Source organism: Notolepis coatsorum, assembly GCF_963971535.1.
Source record: "Notolepis coatsorum genome assembly, chromosome: 11".
NCBI classification, from domain to species: Eukaryota; Metazoa; Chordata; class Actinopteri; order Aulopiformes; family Paralepididae; genus Notolepis; species Notolepis coatsorum.
Genome location: NC_140175.1, coordinates 26,930,751 through 26,955,465, shown reverse-complemented (window position 1 = coordinate 26,955,465; position 24,715 = coordinate 26,930,751). Strand labels below are relative to the sequence as shown.

General features: G+C 46.0%; 1 protein-coding gene across 1 annotated transcript in view; it reads left to right on the top strand.

The window, feature by feature from the left end:
- LOC311237064 (whirlin-like) overlaps nucleotides 1-24,715 on the top strand; it is a gene marked incomplete at both ends in the record, with an annotated part of 94,046 nt that overhangs the window by 6,984 nt on the left and 62,347 nt on the right. Inside the window, one exon of the mRNA XM_084324872.1 lies at nucleotides 3,056-3,181. Coding sequence (XP_084180998.1) covers nucleotides 3,056-3,181 — 126 coding nt within the window. The remainder of the gene's footprint in view (nucleotides 1-3,055; nucleotides 3,182-24,715) is intronic.

Below are 24,715 nucleotides of genomic sequence, written 5' to 3'. Positions count from 1 at the left end.
TGGAGGGGGGAAGAGGAGGGGGGAAGAGGAGGGGGGAAGAGGAAGGGGGAAGAGGGGAAGGGGACCATTTCTTTAGCTCTCGCCTCCGGGCCGGTGGAGTGGCCTCTGAGAGGGGGACAAGACTTCCGTCAGCCTTCGAACGAGCCCTCCCGACGGAGTGGCCTCCGGAAAGAGGGAAAGATCAGCCATGATAGCCGCAGTGGGGGAGCAGAGTGCTGGCCCAAAAGGGGCATAATACTGAAGATATAGTGGGAGAGAATCAGAATCAGACATGTCTTTATTGCCAAGTAGTTTACACATACACGACATTAACGGATTATGGTATAATCAAATAAAAGGTAGAATAAAATTATATATATATATAAACTAAATTAAAAGAGATGTACGATTGAATAGAATAGAATAGAATTATAAAATAAAATATGCCAGGGCCGTACAATTGTGCACGATGTGGTCAAGGATATACACTAATTTGAATAGAAATAACAAATACAGTGGGATGGAATATTTACCAGGGCTGTGTAATTGAGCAGTAATGTGCAAAAAGTATGAATAATGAACAAGTATGAAGAGTGAAGAGAGAGAGAGAGACCCTATTCTGGTGGTCCTCGCTCCACAATGGTGGAATGAACTTCCCACCACAGTCAGGACAGCAGAGGAAACACAGCCAATTTTCCACCGTAGACTAAAAACACACTTCTTCAACCAATATCTGAAAGAAAAATAATAATAACTAATCTTCTTACTGTCTTTTTACTATTATGTACCCTACTAATATGCTACTATACTTATACTACTACCTATCATGCTAATGTCTCTACTACTATGCACTCAGAGTGTAACACTCAAGCTCGATACTATTTGAGGAACAATGCCACGGACCCTTAGCTGCTAGAGGTGTTCCCCTCCTACGGACTTGTTCTTCACAATCTGTAAGTCGCTTTGGATAAAGCATCAGCTAAATGACTAAATGTTAGGGATGCTCGATATTGGCTTTTTTACCTATACCGATATTGTCCAACTCTTAATTTCCGATACCGATATCAATCGATACCGATATATGCAGGAGTTTAATTTATTTGGAATAATTTCAGGTAATTAACATTACATATAACATTATGCATACTTTTGACAATAAATAAAATCAGAATTTGTTCTTACTTGCTTGCCTGGGTAAATAAAGGTTATAGAAATGTAAAAAAAAATATATATAAAAAAAAGAATTGAAAACCGATACCGATATTTTCCGATATCACATTTTAATGCCGATATCGGCCGATAATATCGGTAGGCCGATAATATCGGACATCCCTAATTGCCATAGAACTGTCGGACACCATTGAGTTGATTTAATATATTTCCTGCCGTGTGAAGTTTGAAACGTATTATTTATTGTGCCTAAAAACAAATAAAACTTTAAGAAGACATACTTATTGCTGTTATTCCGTAAAAGTAATACAGAACTGTACTTGTTCTATAATGTACCTTAGAACGGGGGAAGACAAGAGTATAGGAAGACCTATGGCTATGACAGCTCTAAGTACAAATAAAAATATAAAACCACAAACATTGAAGTACTCACAAGAAAACATCACAACGAACAAAACAGTGAATAAAAGCTCACTTAATATTCATAAGTTAGATATCACAATTCTCCAACCATAAAATACAAATTACATAGTCAGTCCATAAGAACAAAACAGTTCAAAATCATTTATATGATTTTAACTCATAATATAGCATAACTGTTCTCAAGTCACAGATCACCTTTATATTTCCATACTAATTTCCAATTTTCTTCACTGCTGTGAAGCACTTTCTTTTATGTGTATCTGCCAATTTCATGATTTTATATGTCTATTTTATGTGTATCAGTGATAATTAAACCATAAACAAAGATGTATTGAGGTGTTAGATCCTAATATGAAAAACATGGTGATTTAATGTTCTATGCCTTACCTTGACTTTCTCTATTTATGCTCTTGTTATGCTTGTTTTACGATTGTCTGCACTTAATGCATTGCTCTTGATCTGCCAATTTTGTGCTCATTTTATGCCGGTCTATTTTTACTGCTGTGAAGCACTTTGAGCTGCATTTCCTGTATGAAAGGTGCTATACAAATAACGTTTATTATTATCATTATTATTAATGAGGGGATTAATAAAGGAACATCTTATCTTATCTACTGTAGAGATCGTCAAGAGTATAAAAGGGAATTGAAGGCACATCAATGTACCTTCTGAGGAAGAAATGTACCATATTCACATGGTGGCCATTTTGCTCTTATGTCATGCTCAGGTTGGGTTCCTTTCCACCCTGTTCCCACCTATAGGGTGCATGGCATAACTGCAAAATGGCCACTGTGTGAATATGGGAGACAGACTGTACCTCCCCTCCCCCCTCCCCATCCCCATGCTGCTATGACCCCCCCCAAATTTCCCCAAAGGGATCAATAAAGGAATATTTCATATTATCTTATCTAATAAAGTATGAAAAGTGGGGTATTTTAAAGGGACGGCGAGTGAGATGGGGGCAAACGGCGAGCCACCAGCGGTACGGGCGCGGAGGAGCCGAATGGTGCTGCATGGGGTGGATTGTTTCGGTTCTGACACATGTGCTGAAGAGATAAAGAGAGAGAGAGGCAGATGGTGTACGTCATGGTGTGTGAGCCTCCTCGCAAAATGTCTATTTAATACTCCAATCTCTCTCCGAAAGAGCGTGGTTATCTTCTCTCGCATGCCCTGTCGTGTTTAATATCACATTTATTCTGATCAGCCAATCAGGGACATAATCTTGGCACTCTGAACTGATACTGGCAGAGTTTTAGACTGTGAAATATCATTAGGCACAATCAGACTGTTGAGATATATTTAACCCCTTCCTCTCTGTTGGTTTTCTCTCAAACTTTCTTCAATACATCTGTCTCTCTCTCCCTCTCTCTCTCTCTCTCTCTCTCTCTCTCTCTCTCTCTCTCTCTCTCTCTCTCCCTCTCTCTCTCTCTATCTCTCTCTCTCTCTCTCTCTCTCTCTCTCTCTCTCTCTCTCTCTCTCTCAGGTCAATCTGGTGTTGGATGATGGCCGTTCTCTGGGTTTGATGATCAGAGGTGGGGCTGAATACGCTCTGGGAATTTACATCACAGGAGTGGACCGGGGATCAGCCGCAGAGTGTGGTGGACTCAAGGTACCACACCAGAGCAGTTCACACACACGTGCGCGCGCACACGCACACACACACACACTTCCTCTTACTTAATCTAATTTCAATGATTTATGTCCTTCTTGCATTGAGCACACAACACATTTTAGATTCATTATTCCCTGCCCTGCCTGGCTGGTTACCCCACACCCAAATGTAAAATAAATAAATATAAATGATAATAAATGTAAAAATTGGGCAGTGGATTCGGAAGGCTGGCCCGGCTCCAGGAAGCACAGTTAATTGATTCATTAAAACGAATGGTTTGCGTGTCCTTGGTGTGATGTCACAAAGGGTCATTCTGAACAGCTTGTTCATGCTTGTAAATTTGACGATTTCTTGCGGGCAACGACCCTAGCCAAGTGGCAAGGAGTGCCTAAGTCATATTTCAACCAGCTCCTAAATAACATGTCAGACTGCCATATCCATACCGAGACCAGACTGAACCCATTTCCCGTCGTATGAGATCATACCTTTTCTGGCTTCTCCCTCGACTGTCTCCTCCATGCAGGGCTTGACATTACCACCCGCCACCCGCCAAATGTGGGTATAATTCGGCAGTGGCGTGTAACTCTTTGGCGGGTAGACCATGCAGTGTCACCGTTTTAGAGTCGTAGTGAAGAGTCTCTCTCTCTCTCTCTCGGAACGCAGTGCGCGCTTACTTGCGTCGCACGTAATGAGAGTCTCTTTCTCTCTCGGAACGCAGTGCGCGCTTACTTGCGTCGCACGTAATGAGAGTCTCTTTCTCTCTCGGAACGCAGTGCGCGCTTACTTGCGTTGTGAGGTAATGAGAGTCTCTCTCTGTCTCAAGTAGCCAAACTTTACACTATAAAACAAACTGGATATTTGGATTGTGTGTGTGTGTGTGTGTGTGTGTGTGTGTATGTGTGTGTGTGTGTGTGTGTGTGTGTGTGTGTGTGTGTGTGTGTGTGTGTGTGTGTGTGTGTGTGTGTGTGTGTGTGTGTGTGTGTGTGTGTGTGTGTGTGTGTGTGTGTGTGTGTGTGTGTGTGTGTGTGTGTGTGTGTGCGTGCGTGCGTGCGTGTGACATTTTGGCTGGTGAAAATGCTGAGTGGCTAGTGACTTTGGAAACCCACTAGCCACAGTGGCTGGCGAGCCAAAAAGTGAATGTCAAGCCCTGCCTCCGTGAGAACAAAGCAGTGGCACTGGGAGACGTCTCCGGTTTGGACGTCCTGCGAGACACAGTGGTGACTGACTATGGTGACGGTACGAGGTGGAGAGTCTGAGGACGTATATGCAGAGGAGCTTCCACTCCCGTCAGCCCCTAAATCACACGCCTGGAAGTGACCCGTGGGTTCAAGAGCCAGGCACACATACACCTATTAGACTCTATTAGAGGACCCCATGTACCGCAACCGCACACGATTCAGAACGAGATATCGATCCTCCTGTGTTATCAGTGATTGATTGGCAAAGGCTTCTTAGTAATTACTGATAATGGAGATTGAAAGATGAGACGGATGATGGAGGGTTCAACTCTGTTATTATAAAAGAGAGAGTGATGAAAGGGAGAGAGAAGAAAGAGAGAGAGGAGAAAAAGAGAGAAAAAGAGGGAGAGCAGAGAGATAGAGGCGAAAGGAGAGAGGAGACAGAGAGAGAGATGAGAAAGAGAGCTAGTGAGAGGAGAAAGAGAGAAGGGAGAAAGAAGGAGAGAGAGAGGGGAGAAATAAAGAGAGAGGAGAAAAAGGGGGGAGAGAGAGAGAGAGAGAGAGAGAGAGAGAGAGAGAGAGAGAGAGAGAGAGAGCGAGAGAGAGAGAGAGAGAGAGAGAGAGAGAGAGAGAGGAGAACGAGACAGAAAGGAGAAAGAGAGAGAGAGGAGAAAGAGAGAGGAGAAGTGTTCTGTTTTAAGTCTTTCCACCTCTATCTCTTTCACTTGGTCCTTATTGGACTATAACTGTTCTGTGTGCTGTGCTGTGCACTCTGAGCACTGCTTTGTTTTAGAAACCGCCGACTCATGAATATTGTCATTGGGATATATTGAAACAAATGAAAGGCAGCCGTGCCTTTGGCGAGAAGCAAACAAACAAACGAACAGCCACACAGAGTTCATAGAAAAACACAGGGAGGCGGGATAAAAAATATAGACCTCCTTCTGGTCCTCCTTCCACCTGCTCCTTTGTTCATCTGCCGCGATGCTCTGCTGGACACCTGGCATAACGCTTCCACCCAGACACTAAAAGAGATAAATTATGCCCCGTAATAATTATACGCGTATACCGGAACTATAAACGTGTCTCGTGCAAATTGCTTTGGTTTGAGAGTTAATTGCGTCAAAGAGTTTGGAGCGTGTGGTGTCATTTTGATGTCACATATTCCAGGAAGTATTGAAGACAGCTCAGTGAAATGCTGATGATGAATGATGACAATGAAAAGTAATGTCAGTACAATGGAATGCTTGCTCTCCACTCACTCACACAGCATGAGAGAATAAGAAAAGAAACAAGAATATGAAAAGCTAATACACCTTGATAACATATATACAGAAAACTGATATACATATATACAAATAAAACTGTAATGAATACTGTGAAAATATATAGCATACAGTTGCAAAGTATATTGCAAAGGAAAACTCCAACACTTTGGGAAATTAGCTTATTTGCCATCCACCCTGGAGTTAGACAAGAAGATACATACCTTTTTTTTTCTCTGTGCATGCAGTAGGAGTAGGAAGACGCGCATCGTTAGCCTAGCTTAGCGTCAGTCACTGGAAGTAGGTTCCTCCATTACCCTAGTTCCCAACGTCTTCCTACTCCTACTGCGTGCACAGAGAAGAAAAAGGTATGCATCTTCTTGTCTAACTCCAGGGTAGATGGCAAATAAGCTAATTTCCCAAAACGTTGGAGTTTTCCTTTAAAGGACCATACCAGTCTAATGACTGCTCACCATTTACTGGGGATTCCCTGTGTCTTTCACATGTGTTGTGTTTCTAATTGTATACGGTGTGTGTTTGAGCTGATATCAGCTTACCTCACAAAACGCAATTCAAAATGTATGTTGAAATGTGGTGGAAAACACTCCATGATACTTTCATTCAATCTTTATTTATACTCAATAATACACTAGTGAGTAATTAAACTAATTTACAGTGCCGTCGATATGTTACATACACAAGTGTCACAGTGTGTTCATAAATATAAAGACATCAGACAATCAGAATAATTAAGAGCACATTTTAAAATACATTAAAAAAAATATTTAATTAAAAAAAATATTAAAAGATATTTTTTTAAAGAATAAAATAGCAAAAAATTAAAACAGAGGTAATAATTTAAAAACAATTGCGTTCGTCACCAACGCCGGAGACGCTGGATTCGCCTGTTCGAATCCAGCTCCCAGCGTTGTCACCAGCTTGGCTGGCCGTTCACACTAATACAATTGGCTGTATTAGAGGGTGGGAAAGCTGGAGGGGTGGGTCCAGGTCGTTGTAAACAGCGACTCCTACAGTTCGGTCGGGGCGCCTGCTCAGCACGGATAGGATCTAAGGGGGGTAGTGTGATCCTTCCACACGTTACACCCTCTCAGTGAGAGTCCGCGCTGCCAGGTGAAAAGAAGCGGTTGATTGGCTAGACGTGTGTCGGAGGAAGCACGTGGTAGCCTCCACTCACCCAGACCGACTGTGGGGGGTAAGTGCGCAGCGACCAGGAAGGGGATTGGGAATGGGCATAACGACTAACATTGGGATGGGAGAAAATCGGAGGAAAAAGGAGGGAGAAAAAGATATATAAAAAAAAAAAAAAATTACAAATTGTGGTGACCTGATTGGTCATTAAGGTTCTAAACCGACCCATAGACACTAGAGTGTCTAGTTTCAGTGTTTCCTGCAGGGTATTCCATGATGTAGGGGCAGAAAAGCCAAAAGCAGATCTACCAAGTTCAGTACAAACTCTAGGCACTCTAAGTGTACAGTAAGCCAAAAACTGGATCGTGTGCTTGAAAGTAGTTTGAAAGATGTGAATCTGTAACCCCCCGCCAGGTGCTCCTGGCTGCTGCCCAAGTTTAAATAGCTTGTAGTAGAATAATACAGTAACAAAGTGCAATTACAAAGTAATAAATGACATAGTGATTTTCACAATAACCTACAGTATGCCTAGCCATTTTCAAGGAGCATAGATGGAGTGTATTTTCAACCCTATTCAACATCAACGGCAGTGTGAACGGTATAGGCTGAGATCTATACCAAAACAAGTACTTTACACAGCTATGAACATGCCGTTTGTTTTCTAACTTGACAACATACACATTCTAAATAGGCCCCTTTGTATTTCCTGTTGCAATGTCGGTTAACATACTGTTGCTGACTAGGAAACAAGGAAACTATAAAAGAAGGAAGGGTCATCATCGCGTTAAGAATGCCAGCGTTCTATGCTCTGCTTGGTACCAGTTCTATTGAAGCCTGTATTAAAATTCTAAATATAGCAGCTATCTGAGGAAATATACACATCAACCAATATATCAAACGTTAGTTAGTTTACAATGCAACACATTGCAGTTGATTCTGACATCCGAGGTAATAGCCTGTTTAAATGACAGGTCATAAACAATTGGAGATGGCTGATTCCATTCAACTCAATGTCGGTTGAACTGAAGGTTTCCATAGTTGGCACCAACGTGACGTGATGGCCATTCCTTCTTTTATAGTGTTCTTAACAGGAAATAAACAGGGGTCAAATCTGTTCCCCTGGCAACAGAATACTTCTGAAAAGGTTTCACTGGTATTCTGTTGCTAGGGAACAGTTTGGAGCCAAATGTATTTCATGTCAATGATTGCATTGGCAAACAGCGAATACATCAGGGTCCTTTGAGGATGTTATTCCTGGCACTTTGAAGCCGTCTATAGACACTTATTGTCCACACTAGACATGCCTTTTAAGGAGCTCCAAGCGCGGCTTGTAAAAGAACAGGGATGAGCTCGGTGTGTCTGCTCTAGTGCCAGGCAGCATATGCCTCTTGCATTCGCCCACGTTCTCCAATGCATTGAATTGGACTGCGTTCCACTGTCAAACATCTCTGCCCAAACAGATTTAATAAATCATATTATATAAATAATATATATTATTGTTCCCCCCCCCCCCATATTTTGTATTCTCTTTAATTATAACTGAAAAAAGTTAAGTCTTTGTTTATTTATTGTGTCCATGGAAATGACGATGTCAGCAGCCATAAAGGTATTTTTTCCTTACGCAGAAAGCTCATAGAAGAATAGTCTGTTTACTTTTCTGATAACTACATCACTGCATAACTCATACGTGTTGAGACAAGCTTAGTTTTTGGTCATCATTAGTGATACTCTGTATACCCAATTCAAAGCTATAGCCCCATTTTCTTTCAAACTAATGTGTATGTCCCGGCTTGGTACACATCTTTGCTCTCTCTCTGGGGGCCGAGCCGTGTAAGCAGGCTGTGATGTACAGGTGTAGAGGCAGCTCTGTGTATAGGATGATTCTGTACTATGCCGGTGGCCAGCCTGCGGTGAAGGAGAACAGGTCATGCTCAGGGTGACTGGGCTCTCGCATGATGGAGCGGGTGATTGACGGATGATTGGCTCACCCGATGCTCTCTTCTGCTGTCCTCATGACCCCCCTAGGGCCGCTTCTTTACCTCTGCAGTGGTGTTGCCATGCTGGACCACACAGTAATATCCCTTGTCAGGATGCCTGACTATGGGGCCTTGATCAAAATTCAAGCCACCATGTGCTGATGCTGCTTTTTCCCCCCGTAGAGGGTAGAGGTGCTGGCGTGCTTTCTCTCCAGCAAGGCTTCACTGTTGTGGTTCTAGGCCAAGATGTATTCAATTCAATTCAATATGCTTTATTGGCATGAATGTAACAAATACAATGTTGCCAAAGCGTCAATAATAATGAGATTAAAAGAAAAAAGGTTCATTTATTTATACTTTATTTAAACTCACAGAGGGAGTGAATGAATGAATGAATGAAAACTTTATTTAACAGATTGCAGAATGGGTACAATACAGTACGGCTCAATACACTGCAGATGCAGACCAGAGAAAGACTTTCGTCTTGTTTACATCAGGGTCCCCTCCTCTACAATGGTAACGAGGGTGCATGGAATGTGAGCGGTGGACCGTATGTTTTAAATGCAATTTAATCAATCAACAACACACGGTTATGAATGAATACCGCTCAATGTGCAATATCACATCAGAGAAAGCAATTGCAAGTAGGACGGTTAGTTGTTAAGAATCCAAACTGTCCGAAAGAGACCAGAACGTTGTAAAAAGGATTCCAGAGCCAGCCGGAGAAGCCCAACTTGTCAGGATCCTAGGCCCGGTCCTGGCTGGACTGGGCAGGATGGTAACACTGGGCAGTACCCTTCACCTAACTTTGGGCAATGCCCTCTATCTGACATTGGCCCTCGGCCTGACATTGGCGCCCTACCACCCTCTAGTGGTGACAAACAATCGGTGCGCTCCAGTACACTGGACATCCTGACTACTGTGTTAACTATAATTAATAGTTTGATTAATGTGGTGTCATGGTGTGTACTGTCATTGTCTTTCCCTTCCCTGGTGTGATGTCATACACTGTTTTGGGTTGTTAGGAGTTGCTTTTGTGTTTAGTTGTGTTTAGTTATTCTTTGCTTATTGTCTAGGTGTTGGTTGTGATTCGGTGTTGGCCAGGTGTTCTTAATTGTTAATTAGTCGGGGTATTTAGGTGTCTGTCTGTCTCCCCTTCGTTGTGGCGACATTCCTCCAGTTACCCCCTGTTCCTCCACGTCGTGTCGCACCGTTCTCCCTCTAGTAAGTCTTAGTGTTTGTTGTTTTGTATTGTGAAGTTTGTTATTTAGTTTCTGTATTTTCCCTGTATTGCACTGGATTCTACAGTAAACACCCTTCTTCAAGCTTCACTCCTCGCCTCTGCCTCCTCCATTCTTTCCCTTTCTGTATTATTGCATTCTACCTAACCCCATCGTGACAGAATGTCGCCACCAACATTAACGAATGCAGCAGGAAAGGCAAGCGATACCATCACCGTTGTCCTGGCCCTGATGGCCGGTGACATGAAGAGTTACTCACTGGCCAAATGGGGGTTCCTACTCCGGAAGATCGACCAGGTCGCCACTGAGATCCCGACACTGCAGACGGCGATGTGGGAGATGGCTGAACATGTTGCTGTCCTCATGGAGAAGCATAAGCCGAAGGCTAGTGTAGCTAGCCTGCCGACTGTTCTCAGGCTTACGGTCAGCCTAGATCCTCCCACAGCCGCTGAGGTTGCTCGGATGTCCATCGCCGGTCGGACGTCCACAGCTAACCTAGCTCCGCCGGTTAGCTTAGTGTCAAGAGCTAACCAGCCACTCCCAGCTAACCTAGCTCCGCCCGTTAGCTTCATGCCAATAGCTAACCAGCCACTCCCAGCTAACCTAGCTCCGCCCGTTAGCTTTGTGCCAATTGCTGACCGGCTGTTCCCCGTTAGCACAGCTCCTCCTGTTAGCTCCGCCACTATAGATGGCCAGACGTCCCCAGTTGGTACAGCTCTACCCGTTAGCTCCGCTCATACAGCTAACCAGACGTCCACAGCTAACATAGCTCCGCCGGTTAGCTTAGTGTCAAGAGCTAACCAGCCACTCCCAGCTAACCTAGCTCCGCCCGTTAGCTCCGTGTCAATAGCTAACCGGCCGTTTCAAGCTAGCACAGTCTCCACTGCCAGACTAGGCTCCAGGTTCAGGGTGAGCCTAGTATCTGAGACAGACCAGATGTCTCCAGCTAGCACAGTCTCCACTGCCAGACTAGGCTCCAGGTTCAGGGTGAGCCTAGTACCGGAGACGGACCAGATGTCCCAAGCTAGCCAGGCATCCCCAGCTAACATAGATCCGCCCGTTAGCCCCGTCCCAATAGCTAACCGGCCGTCCCCAGTTAGCACAGCCCCGCCTGTTAGCCCCGCTACAGTAGCTAACCAGACGTCCACAGCTAACATAGCTCCGCCGGTTAGCTTAGTGTCAAGAGCTAACCAGCCACTCCCAGCTAACCTAGCTCCGCCCGTTAGCTCCGTGTCAATAGCTAACCGGCCGTTTCAAGCTAGCACAGTCTCCACTGCCAGACTAGGCTCCAGGTTCAGGGTGAGCCTAGTATCTGAGACAGACCAGATGTCTCCAGCTAGCACAGTCTCCACTGCCAGACTAGGCTCCAGGTTCAGGGTGAGCCTAGTACCGGAGACGGACCAGATGTCCCAAGCTAGCCAGGCATCCCCAGCTAACATAGATCCGCCCGTTAGCCCCGTCCCAATAGCTAACCGGCCGTCCCCAGTTAGCACAGCCCCGCCTGTTAGCCCCGCTACAGTAGCTAACCAGACGGCCACTGCCAACCTAGGCTCCAGGTTCAGGGTGAGCCTGGTAGCGGAGACAGACCAGATGTCTCCAGCTAGCACAGTCTCCACTGCCAGACTAGGCTCCAGGTTCAGGGTGAGCCTAGTACCTGAGACGGACCAGATGTCCCAAGCTAGCCAGGCATTTTCAGCTAGCACAGTTCCCACAGTGAGTCCAGGGCCCACAGTTAGCCTAGCCCCCGAGGCTAGTATGGCTAGGAAGGCCTCCACAGCTGGTCCAGCTTCCACGCCCAGTCCAGCCTCAGCTCTGGGTCCTGGCTCCTCATCCCCGGATCCTACACCACGCCTCGCCGCCGGGACCGATCCGGTCTCCACGCCCTGCCCGGCCTCTCCACCTGGTCCGGCTGCCGTGCCGGCTCCCGGCTCTTCGACGGATCCTGGCTCCCCGTCTGGTCCAGCTCTGCGCCGTGATCGGCGTCCTGGTCCTCGCCGTGGTCTCCGCCGGGGTCTTCGCCGTGGTCTTCGCCGGGGCCTGCGTGGGATCCTGCTCCGGGGGTCGTCGCCGCCGCACCTCCATTCCGGCTCTCCTGAACCGGTCCCTAGTCCGGCGGCTGGAGGGCCTCTCGTCCGGGATCCGGCTCCAGGGTCCAGCTCCCCTTCCCGGGCTTCTACACCTGTACCCACCCCCCCTCGTCGGGCCTCGCTTCCCAGGTCCAGCTCTCCTCGTCGGGCCTCGGTTCTCAGGTTCTGCCCCCCTCCCCGGGTCTCGGTGCCCATCCCCACCCCCCCTCGTCGGACCTCTGTTTCCAGGTCCAGTCCTCCTCCCCGGGCCTCTGTTCCCATCCCCACCCCCCCTCTCCGGGCATCTGCGCCCGTTTTCTACCCCCCTGGCTGCTATGCCCCTCCTGGGTTTTTTGTTCAGCCTCCTGGTCCCTCGTCTTCGGGTCCTCTCCCTGGGTCCTCTCCGGGGTTCCGGCTTCCTCCCTCACCTGCTTATGGACGTTGTTTTCGGGTGTCTGGAAGCCACCCGTTGAGGGGGGGGTACTGTCAGGATCCTAGGCCCGGTCCTGGCTGGACTGGGCAGGATGGTAACACTGGGCAGTACCCTTCACCTAACTTTGGGCAATGCCCTCTATCTGACATTGGCCCTCGGCCTGACATTGGCGCCCTACCACCCTCTAGTGGTGACAAACAATCGGTGCGCTCCAGTACACTGGACATCCTGACTACTGTGTTAACTATAATTAATAGTTTGATTAATGTGGTGTCATGGTGTGTACTGTCATTGTCTTTCCCTTCCCTGGTGTGATGTCATACACTGTTTTGGGTTGTTAGGAGTTGCTTTTGTGTTTAGTTGTGTTTAGTTATTCTTTGCTTATTGTCTAGGTGTTGGTTGTGATTCGGTGTTGGCCAGGTGTTCTTAATTGTTAATTAGTCGGGGTATTTAGGTGTCTGTCTGTCTCCCCTTCGTTGTGGCGACATTCCTCCAGTTACCCCCTGTTCCTCCACGTCGTGTCGCACCGTTCTCCCTCTAGTAAGTCTTAGTGTTTGTTGTTTTGTATTGTGAAGTTTGTTATTTAGTTTCTGTATTTTCCCTGTATTGCACTGGATTCTACAGTAAACACCCTTCTTCAAGCTTCACTCCTCGCCTCTGCCTCCTCCATTCTTTCCCTTTCTGTATTATTGCATTCTACCTAACCCCATCGTGACACAACTGACCTTATCATACAGTGGTGAGTGTGTCAGCTAATAAACCGGTATTAAACCTCAGAGTATATTACATCCCCATAATCCCAAATTGTCAGTGTTAGATTCAGTTGACTTCTTCGATTAATATTACGTATCCTGTCTTCGTTCAGGATCAATCAATCAAATGTATTTATATAGTGTAGTAAATTCCTACAGAATCCTACAATAATCTAAGGTTATTGTAGTACAGTACAATGAGATTGCTTATCTGGAAGGAGGAGAAAGGGATCATATTGATAGAATTGTTGATCTCTTCATCTGACTTAAAGCAGATAAAGAATTAAACGTGTAGCCAGACAAACCATGAACTGTAGTCCAATTCAACATTTATTTGAGCCAGAGGCCAAGGTGAATAAGACAAAAGATTATCAGAAAACAGGGCTGTCTGTGTACAGAAATCACAATCAGGTTTGCATTCTCAAACCCCAATATGTACAGAAACAGTCACTTGGTAACATAATTTGAACATACATTGACAATACTGTACACATTATACATGAGTAAATCTGGTTTCAGATATTAAGGATTACACTAAACTTAAACAACAAATGGTGTTTCCCATGTATTTACTCACATAAAATGCAATCAGCAGTAGTCTCTGGATGGTGGGGAGCGGGTGGAGCCGCAGACCTGGGTTGGGTGGTCTGGGCTCCTGAACTACCAATATGTTCGCTCTTATATACTATAATTTCTGGCCAATAATAGCACATTTTACTAATACAGTTGGTCCAATCAGGCGTCTTCTGGAAGGGCGGTCCGCCCTTGTTTCCTCTGGGGGGGGGCTGGTTGCCCCCCCCTCCTTGATTCCCTGTGTGGGTCTTGTCCCACGGGTGGGGGCTGGTGTGATGTCATCTGGTGGGGTGGTGTGAATAGCCCCCTCCTTTGGGCCATATTACCATACAGTACTACAGTCTTGTGTGGGGGTGGAGAATGGCTCTCTGTCACCCCTGTATCCATCCATATTTAGAATTCTATAACAAGAGTGTAATCACCCTTCCTTTCATGTGACATTCTAAATGGTAGTATTCTTTGTAAGTTACCTACACCAACCTTTATTTACCAGATAATATAACTGTGATAAATATACCAAGATTTAGAGTGAGTCACCATTTCGTCTGTGGGGTGCAACTTATTTACATTGTTGTCTCCTGATTACATTAGCTTGAGGGGCTTTTTATGACCGCAACTGTTCTCCTACATACCATTTGGGTAAGCAGCCTTCTCATGAGAGGGGGTTGGTGTGGAATGTCTGTCTCTCCTACATTATGACTCTCTAATTATTCACACATATTATTTATGAAATTCAACGTCAATTCTACCACAATAGCACATTTAAACATGACACTTGTCAACCAAAGTGCTTCACATAGGATGCTTGGTTCATACACATACAGCTCATTATAGTAATATTCCACAATTATTACATTTGATAGTAATAATTACTTACTTACTTACTTACTTAGGCCCATCGCTCCCAATGGAGCATAGGCCATCTACGACTTTTCTCCATCCAACACGGCTTTGGGCTTTGGTAGTAATAATGGCACACATAAATTCACCAACATGCGCATTTGTTGATACATGCAGGACTAGTCTTGAGACAGACGTATGCGTATCACCGCTGCCATGTTAGGCACGGAGCACCCGGGGGGGTGGGGGGGGGGGGGGATTGGGAGGGCGAGACCTCTTGTTGGATGTTGAGGTAAAGTCACTCTAATGCAGGGGTCGGCAACCTGCAGCCTCGAGGCCGCATGCGGCTCTTTAGCCAATCAGCTGCGGCTCCCTGGCCCAAAAAAAATTTAAATTTTTTTTTTACTTTTTTATTTAATTTATTTTCTTATTTTGGAGATCGATGTCATACTGTGACACTGAAATGAAAAAATATTTCATCAACTAAGATATTTAGTCAACAAAAGGCTTACCTGTATGCCTGATATGTGGTGCGAAATTTGCGAACAATGAAAAATTCACTTTTTATTTGATAGATTTTCCACAAATAAGGGAAGGACTCTAATAGAGCTGCATAGTTCAGGGTTTTATTTCAAAGTAGGTCTACAGATGCCAGTGTTTTTTCTCCTTTTCTGTGTTTTATTTCAAAGTAGGTCTACACATGGTATTCTTTTTTAAAAGTGGACTACTTTCTATTTTATAAATGTTCCACAAATAAGGGAAGGACTCAAATATACCTGAATAGTTCAGGGTTTTATTTCAACGTCGGTCTACAGACACCAGTGTTTTGTCTCCTCTTCTGTGTTTTATTAAAAAAAAATAGGTCTACACAGCCAGTATTTTTTCTCCTCTTCATAAGAGTTTGAGGTTTTCCTTTGTTATAACAGGTAAAAACAGCAATTAAAAAGTCAAAAAAAAAATTTTTGTTGCTTTATAATCCCATTAATGCAACAAACTGTGTGCTATAAGTATAAAGTATAATAAATCGCAAATTACTTTGGGTATGCAATTGTCAGGCGTTTTATGCTAAATGTGGGGTATGCTTGGGGATATATAAAACGTTATACACTGTGTTATCTTCATTTTAAGGGTAAATAGGTTGTGCGGCTCCCTGAGCATTTTATTTTGTGGGACGGGGGAAAAGTGGCTCTTTTGATAGTAAAGGTTGCTGACCCCTGCTCTAATGAAATCTCCCCTTCCTTTAATATACGACACACAGGCTCTCCGGTTCTCTTCTTCCGGTGAGCTGAGTACAGAAGAAGGAGACCAGAAAAAGCCCTCTCTCCTCTAAGGTTAAATACCAAAGAGACATCAAGATTCTCTCTCTCTCTCTGGCATAATATGCACATTGATTTTCACCCTCTCCTTTGGTTATCTTCCTTTCTGGTGCCAAAAGTTCAACTCCACCTCGGTTCTCCTAGATGCGTTCCCCTCTGCGAGAGACGCCATCTAGATATCTATCTAGTCTAGCCAAGTAAAAGGATGACACTTGACGTAGTATCAGGTCAGAAATAAGAATAGACTGTTCTTTTCATATCCACACTTTCTCGGCTTAAGGTCCAAGTGAACTTTGACCTATATAATTGTCTCAATGGTTTTATCTTCTAAGACAACCGTACCCAGATCCTACACCTGTAAAGTTGTTTGCTAACAAGATTCCAGATGTGGTGCATAACTGTGAATTTTTCGTCGAGATGTTTGTATTCTGTGACCCTTTCGATGTATGAACCATTTAGAGTAGAGATATGTATGTAGACCAAAGAAAATGGAAGCAACTGACGACTGTGTCCCGTCGTGCAGCATTTCCACGCCGTGTGTCGGCACGCAAGATGGGCTGTGGGCCTGTTTCTGGTGGTACCCAACCTGGGTCCCGGGATGACATTAAATAGAAATGTGGGACCCACCATCCTGAACTGGGGAAAGAAAAAAGATATTGTGAGGCTTGTGGCTTAGCTGTGTGTGTAATGTTCTGCCTCAGTGCAGGTAATGCAACCCCCCCCCCCAAGGGGCAGGATAGGATCTCTAGCGGGGGATGGAGATCCACAGTCCAGGCTAGAGCAGCACAGAGAGCATGGTGGTGTCTGACACTTTGACTGATCATGTTATTACACCCAGGGCTGAACAGGGCCAAGAGGGTCACACATGTACCCCACATGCAGCACGGTACAGGGGGAGGGACAGGACAGGACATTTACCCTGCATGCAGCACGGTACAGAGGGAGGGGAGGACAGGACATGTACCCTGCATGCAGCACGGTACAGAGGGAGGGACAGGACAGGACCTTTACCCTGCATGCAGCACGGTACAGAGGGAGGTGCAAGGCAGGACATTTACCCTGCATGCAGCACGGTACAGAGGGAGGTGCAAGACAGGACATTTACCCTGCATGCAGCACGGTACAGAGGGAGGGATAGGACAGGACATTTACCCTGCATGCAGCACGGTACAGAGGGAGGGACAGGACAGGACATTTACCCTGCATGCAGCACGGTACAGAGGGAGGGACAGGACAGGACATTTACCCTGCATGCAGCACGGTACAGAGGGAGGTAAAAGACAGGACCTTTACCCTGCATGCAGCACGGTACGCGTCTATGCTTTTACCAACCGATTTCCAGTTCCGCGTTCGTGTTCTGCGATCTGATTGGCCACTGACGTTTCTGGTCATGTGACATGTGCGCCAATCGCGTGATGCCTGTTTCTGCGCCTATTTCCGCCTCGAACAGCCTGCAAACTACCTAACGCCTAGTTTATCACCGGTTAAGCTTAGGCGACTCCTTCGAAGTTGGTTAAGGTTAGAGTTTGGAATCAGGGCTGGTGTTCTGTCGCCATGCTCTAAGACAAACTCTAACCTTAACCAACTTCGAAAGAGTGCCTAAGCTTAACCGGTGATAGAAACAGGCGTCACACGATTGGCGCAGATGTCACATGACCAGAAACGTCAGTGGCCAATCAGATTGCAGAACGCGAACGCGGAACTGGAAATCGGTTGGTAAAAGTAATGACGCGCACGGTACAGAGGGAGGGACAGGACTGGACCCTGGTCACACATCACACAACAGTAGAACCTGAGACGTCCCCATCCCCAGTCAGTGAGGTTTGTATTGATTCTGCTCGCTTCTCTACCGTGGTGGTAACACTTTGATGGAATACCTCACAAACACACCGTGACAGACTCGGGGGTGTTATGAGCTGTCACCAGATTGGATTTAACAAAATACACACGGCACAAAGTAGAAGCAAGTTTAACAGCAGTTTTAATGCTGTTTAGGGGGAAAGGGAGGGAGGTTAGTGTGCTCGTCAGCCAGGCCGTAATTCCACAGAAGCGTCTTGGTCCGTTAGCGGGGTTCGGTACACAAGAGAGCGGTTCTCATACGGGTGGGTGGGGGATGATCCGGGAGAAGAGACGTCAGACAAGCAGGGGTCGATGCACACGCGGGTTCTCATACGATCAGGGGTTATAGCACACAGCAGGGTACCTCCTTCCAAAAGCAGATAAACACAACATGGGGGTCACACAGAATCTTCCTCCTCTTCTTCTTCTCTTCTCTCTTACTCACTTCCTCTCTCGATCCATACAGGTTTCGCCTCAGCTACTCCAATGATCAGTCGCTCTGTCTCTATTTTCTATGCTGCTTGACGGTGTGGGTGATTGCGCTCACCTGTCTCGGGCGCGTCTGGCACAGGTGCGCTGCTTCATCTGTGCTGATGCGCTCCGCTCTGCCTGGAGTCTCTCCGGAACTCCTAATATGGGCATATGCCCCAGTACCTTGGCCGATAGACATAGCGGCCGTCTATTGCCACGCCAGCCGGTCTGCCACAACACGTACCGTCTTTTACTAGTATGCACTTTGCTACAAAATATTCGACCTTATACTCGACCTCTATACTGCTATGCACTCAAGACTTTAGCACTCAAGTTCGACACTTTCTTTTTTTTTATCCACTTTTTCTCCCATTTTCTATTTTTCTCCCATCCCAATTTCGTATCATCCAATTCAACCCTCCCCTGTCTCGAACGATGTTTCTTGCATCCCACAAGCCGGCTGCAATGTGGACTAAGTCATACATAGCACGAGTCCCCTCCGATACTCGAGGTAACAGCAGTCGCATCTTTTCACCTGCGCGGCGCGATCTTTCAGCGTCGGGGCGCCGCCCCCATCGCTTCCTGATTCTACTGCGCAGGCGCACCAACCGACCTGTAGGAGTCGCTGTCCACAACGCCCGATCCCCACCCATCAGTTTCCCACCCCCTAATACGGCCAATGTGTATTAGTACGGACGACCAGCTAAACTGAAAGCAATGTGGAGCACTGGGCTCGAACAGGCGAACCCAGCGTCTCCAGTATTCGTGGTGAGCGCCTTGCCCACTACGCCACGTAGCCGCCCAAGTTCGACACTTTTTGACGAACAATCTCACGTAACCTTAGCTGCCAGAGTTGTACCCTTGTTCCTGCTGACTTGTTGCTTTGGATAAAAAAATTAAAAGTGTATTAATAATCCCAGTGTTATGAAACCTTTCCTGCACACAGAGGACAATGGTCAACGGCTGCTGTCGGCATCCAACTATTTCCAGGACAAGGATTCCAGGACTAATTGGACCAAACCTTTCAACTGCGTAGCCTAGCTAGCCCACTGCGGCCGGGCTTCCAGCAGGGAAGTAATGCCACGCAAAGGTCATGTGTGTAACACGCACACGACGTGTAAAGGAGGCGTGACGTGTGCCGGTCGCTCTGCCTCCCGGAGAGGTCTTTAATGTATTCCGTCTTTTGTTTGTATCCCGCAGAGAGCGAGTGGCACCTTGGATAATAGCTCGGCGTGGTATAATTGGTTTTCGCGGGAATAATTACCACGCGGGGTGTGAGATTGTTATCCGACACGGGGACGACGTGGAAAACATAATTCCAGGTTTTCTCATCGCAAAGTTAGAGGCGACTTGCTGACTTTAAGTTTGAAAGCAGTCACTCAGTTTTAAAGGAGAACTCGGTGTAATAAGTTTAAGAGCGATGCAGAGTGCATTGTGAGCAGTCTCTCTCGCCGGCGTCCCCAAGGCACAAGCCTCGAGCGAGCTGCCAAGACAAAGAACGGCTGAATCCATCTTGGAGTGTCTGCGCTCGGCAGGAGAAGACGGCGCGTTCCTACCGCGGTCCATTACAAAGATGTACTGTCGCCATTAATTAAATCCATTGAACCCACAACCGTGTTGCTTTTTGAGATCGTTTCTTTTTAATTTGCAGGTGTAAAGTCAATCTAAATCACTTGGGAGGGTGGCTGTGATATATGTCACAAGAAAGTACATAACTTCTACTTTAACTTTAACTATGAATGTAGAAAACTATTTTTGTCGGATAATGACGTTTGAAAATGTTGTTCCTCTGAAAACCTAAAATGGAGTTATATGGGTCCTTCATCCGGGGTGTTCATTGAGAACCCAGCCCAATAGCTAACTGTCTTTATTTTGTCTATATAGTGGTATTCAGGTAACAGCTAGCTATCTTTATTTTAGATAGACTGTGTGTATATTCTGATTCTGATTCTGATTCTGATTCTGATTCTGATTCTGAGAAAGGTCAGATATCTCCCTTCCAAACAAGGGTCCTACTGTATGTTCCCAGAGTCATACTGTCATTAAGGTTTGATATCTCCCTTCAGAAAAAGGGTCCTATGTTCTCCGGGTCTCATTGAAGAAATAGATGTTGCATGCTTTCTGTATGACAGATTTACTATATTATATATACGTATATAGCCTATGTAGCTGAGGGGTACAATTCCCTGACTGTATTGTTAGATATGATATTTAATACCACTACCTCATGTACTTTAACTTCTGGCCACCCAGTACAAGATATAAGTATGATGAACACTTTCCCACCTGATGAAACGAACCAACACAAATGGACCAAATCGAATATTTAATACAGCAAAGGGTGTACACAATATTCACTTAATTACATTTATGATTTGAAATGTTAAGTATGCACTTTTATGGCAAATGAGTATTCGTAGGTAAATCAACATTGAATGTCCAATCTCTGGTTGCGCAGGGAGTAAGTATACAACCTGGAATATTTAGGAAACGATAGCGATAGTACTTAAATAATTATAGCTGGATACACTAAGGGGGGGGGGGGTCCCGCTGGTTGTAAGACAGTAGGAGGGGGGGGTTAGAGAAGTCGCTGGCGGTATCCCATCTGGCCGACGGTGTCTTGGGAGAATCCAAAGTCTTAGACCCAGTGCCCACAGAACCTCGGGCCGTAGACGAACACAGCTGGACCCTCTGTGGAATGGTATCTGCCGGTCCACAACGGAGAGACGTGGTGCGACCTCACGTGTAGAGCGCCGCCTCACCTGTAGTCCTCTCCGGGGGGTAATTCCAACACTCGACAGTGTTGGCCTTTATCCATGGAATAATCAAAGCACATAAAGCATAATCCAAGAGCCGTGGAAGGCTCGCCGTCGTCGGGTAGAGTAATCCAATATACAGGTCCAGTCGCTCTTGACCCGGAGCTCCTCGGATGCAATCACCACTAGGGGTCTGACCAGCCTGGATAAGCGTCCAGATAACGTCAGGAACGATGGGGGTACTGATAACTGTAGAACTCGAACCGAACGATGCACCATACATAAATAGACTATTATTAGCTTAATAGAATACGTCCAACTCGACGGTATGGTGCCAAACTATGACCATTCAACTATTAATCTACACGATATCTCAATGCCTATTCTGGGCCAAGTAGGCCCTACTACACCGCACGTGCTTCGTGGGGAGGCTTTTGCGTCTGTCACTCTGTTGGAGGGTAAAGAACTGGACTAAAAGAAAGTTCTACTTTACGAGCGTCATATATATATGCACTATGAACAAATAGTACCACACGTATTTCGCCCGGCATATTACTGCGCGGAACCGGGGGCTGCCTCGACATGTTAGGCGGCACGATTGAACTTGAACCTAGGGGTATGGCAACCTGGCGCCAGGTTCTAGTCCAATGGTAGAATGAAACTATTATGGGCTGTTTAGTAGAAACGGGGATATTCAATGCATATTGTACAAGGAATATACAGGGGATATCAAACGATATACAAATACAATTAAATATATATATATAAATAAATATACATATTCGGTTTAATCTGATCCTTCACAACAGCCTATATAGCCTATATTGCTGCTATACCCTCACACAACTCTGTCATTGGTGTTATTTTAGGAATAGAAGTTTAACGTTAGTTTATGAAAACAAATGTAATGCTTCTAATATCCCTACAATTTACTTAGATTTAGTAGTTCATTTGCTTGAAAATCTTATGGAAACAGGGATCTAGAAGCCTTTTTCAGGAGCGGGGAACATAGTAACCTTTTTAAGAGCTTTTTTAGGAGCTTTTTTCAGGAGTGGGGAACATAGGACCCTTTTTTAGGAGCTTTTCCAGGAGCGGGGGAACATACAGTAGGACCCAGGGGACATAGGTACGCTCCCAGTAGGACCCAGGGAACATAGGTACGCTCCCAGTAGGACCCAGGGAACATAGGTACACTCCCAGTAGGACCCAGGGAACATAGATACGCTCCCAGTAGGACCCAGGGAACATAGGTACGCTCCCAGTAGGACCCAGGGAACATAGGTACGCTCCCAGTAGGACCCAGGGAACATAGGTACGCTCCCAGTAGGACCCAGGGAACATAGGTACGCTCCCAGTAGGACCCAGGGAACATAGGTACGCTCCCAGTAGGACCCAGGGAACATAGGTACGCTCCCAGTAGGACCCATGGAACATAGGTATACGCTCCCAGTAGGACCCAGGGAACATAGGTATACGCTCCCAGTAGGACCCAGGGAACATAGGTATACGCTCCCAGTAGGACCCAGGGAACATAGGTACGCTCCCAGTAGGACCCAGGGAACATAGGTATACGCTCCCAGTAGGACCCAGGGAACATAGGTACGCTCCCCACTCAGCTAGCTATAGCTACTGACACTGCATGATGAATGGCCCACATCCCTGCTTGGCTTCCATAAACATCATATCACCAGAATGACGGGGTCTTGGGTCTCGCTCCATTCTCCAAGGAAATTACTTGGGTGTGTTTAACGTTCCCTCACTGCTCTTCTCACACACTTCTTCCTGCCTCCCACCCTTGCTGTGTGAGAGGCCTTGTGAAATGCCCTGTTGTAAAGGGTCCGGAAGCGTTTAATGGCCCCACGGCCTTCCGGATCCGTGCGGTGGGCCTTGATATAGAAAGGAGGCGGTGACCTCACTATACGAAGTTGACCCTCGACCAGTGAAATGGGGTGATTTACTATAATGCTTGGCTTTGGAACACTGTATTAGAGTAAATGATTTAGAGCTCCTGAGATGTGTGTGTGTGTGCGTGTCTCTTTGTGTGTCTGTGTCTTTGTGTGTATGTATGTGTGCGTGTGTGTGTGTCTCTTTGTGTGTCTGTGTCTTTGTGTGTATGTATGTGTGCGTGTGTGTGTGTCTCTTTGTGTGTCTGTGTCTTCGTGTGTATGTATGTGTGCGTGTGTGTGTGTGTGTCTCTTTGTGTGTCTGTGTATTTGAATGTATGTGTGCGTGTGTGTGTGTGTGTGTGTGCGCATGCGTGCGTCTGTCTGTATTTTCGTCTGTGCGTATGAAGCAGACAAGGACAACAACTTGACAGAGTTGTTAAATACATTTTAACCTGCCTCCTTTGCCCATAGACATCTGTCTCAGGTATGAAAGGGCAGCCCTGCCTCGTGCCCTATTTATAGCAGCCACTTTCATTTAAAGTCCCAGGGGAAAAGGTCACTCTGATCCTGCTGTCAACACGGTGAGAAAGAGGCACAAAGTGGCTGTCTCACCCAGGAACCGCTGGCTACTAATCATAATATAAGACGTGCAATGAAATGCAATGAATAATCTACTCATTGTATAGTTGTTGATGCAGGTGTGTGGCGCAGGCTTGCCTTGAACGATTATCTATTTGCTGCTATGATGCCTGAATTTCCCCCAAGGGGATCAATAAAGGGATATACACTAATGTCATGGTATGTCATGAATATTGCCACGGCTGGCATGAAGCTCGAGTGGCGCAGGCATCACAGAGTGGCAATATTCATGACATACCACAGGCTCGACTGTATTATTGCATTTTATTTTTAATTCTTTTTAATTATCTTTTTCCCCCTTCTTTTTCCGTTTTTCTCCCCTCCCAATGTTAGTCGTTATGCCAATTTCCAATCCCTCTTCCTGGTCGTTGCGCACTCTACCGCCTACCGTCGGTCTGGGCGGGCGGAGACTATCACATGCTTCCTCTGACACATGTGTACCCAGCCCACCGCTTCTTTTCACCTGGCAGTGCGGACTCTCACTGGGAGAGTGTAACGCCCAGATCCTTCGCTCGCTGTGCAGGCGCCCCGACCGAACTGTAGGAGTCGCTGTTTACAACGACCCGGACCCACCCACCGGCTTCCCTCCCGCTGACTCTGCCAATCGAGCCAGTATGACGGCCGGCCAAGCCGGAGGCAACGCTGACAGCCAGATTCGATACCAGTGTCTCTTGCGTTGGTGACGAGCGCTTAGTCCGCTGCGCCACCCAGCCGCCTGTATTATTGCTTTTATACAGCAAGATGCACCGTCGGGAAAAATATAGGATGAATGCAGACAATTCTAGGGTCTTTTATATCGATTACAGAAAAATAGTTCCTACAGATGTCTTGTTGCTATGGAATATCAAATGGAGTAGGCTATCAACAAGCTTGGCAACGCAAACGAATGATGTATTAGTCTAATTTAACGTATCCGTTAACTATAAACGAGTGGATAGATATAGAGGCCGGGCCTACATCTAAAGGTATTCATAAAAACAGCATTATTAGACATGCCAATCCAATGAAAGATGAGCTGGACGTGCTGGAGAAAAGCCGATATTAACCCTTCAACACCAAGTCGACAGCCTGGGCATTGGAACTGGAACTGTCCGAGGTGCTGGTGACTTTTTCTGACTTTCGCTTGCATTAGACTCCTCTATATCTATCCA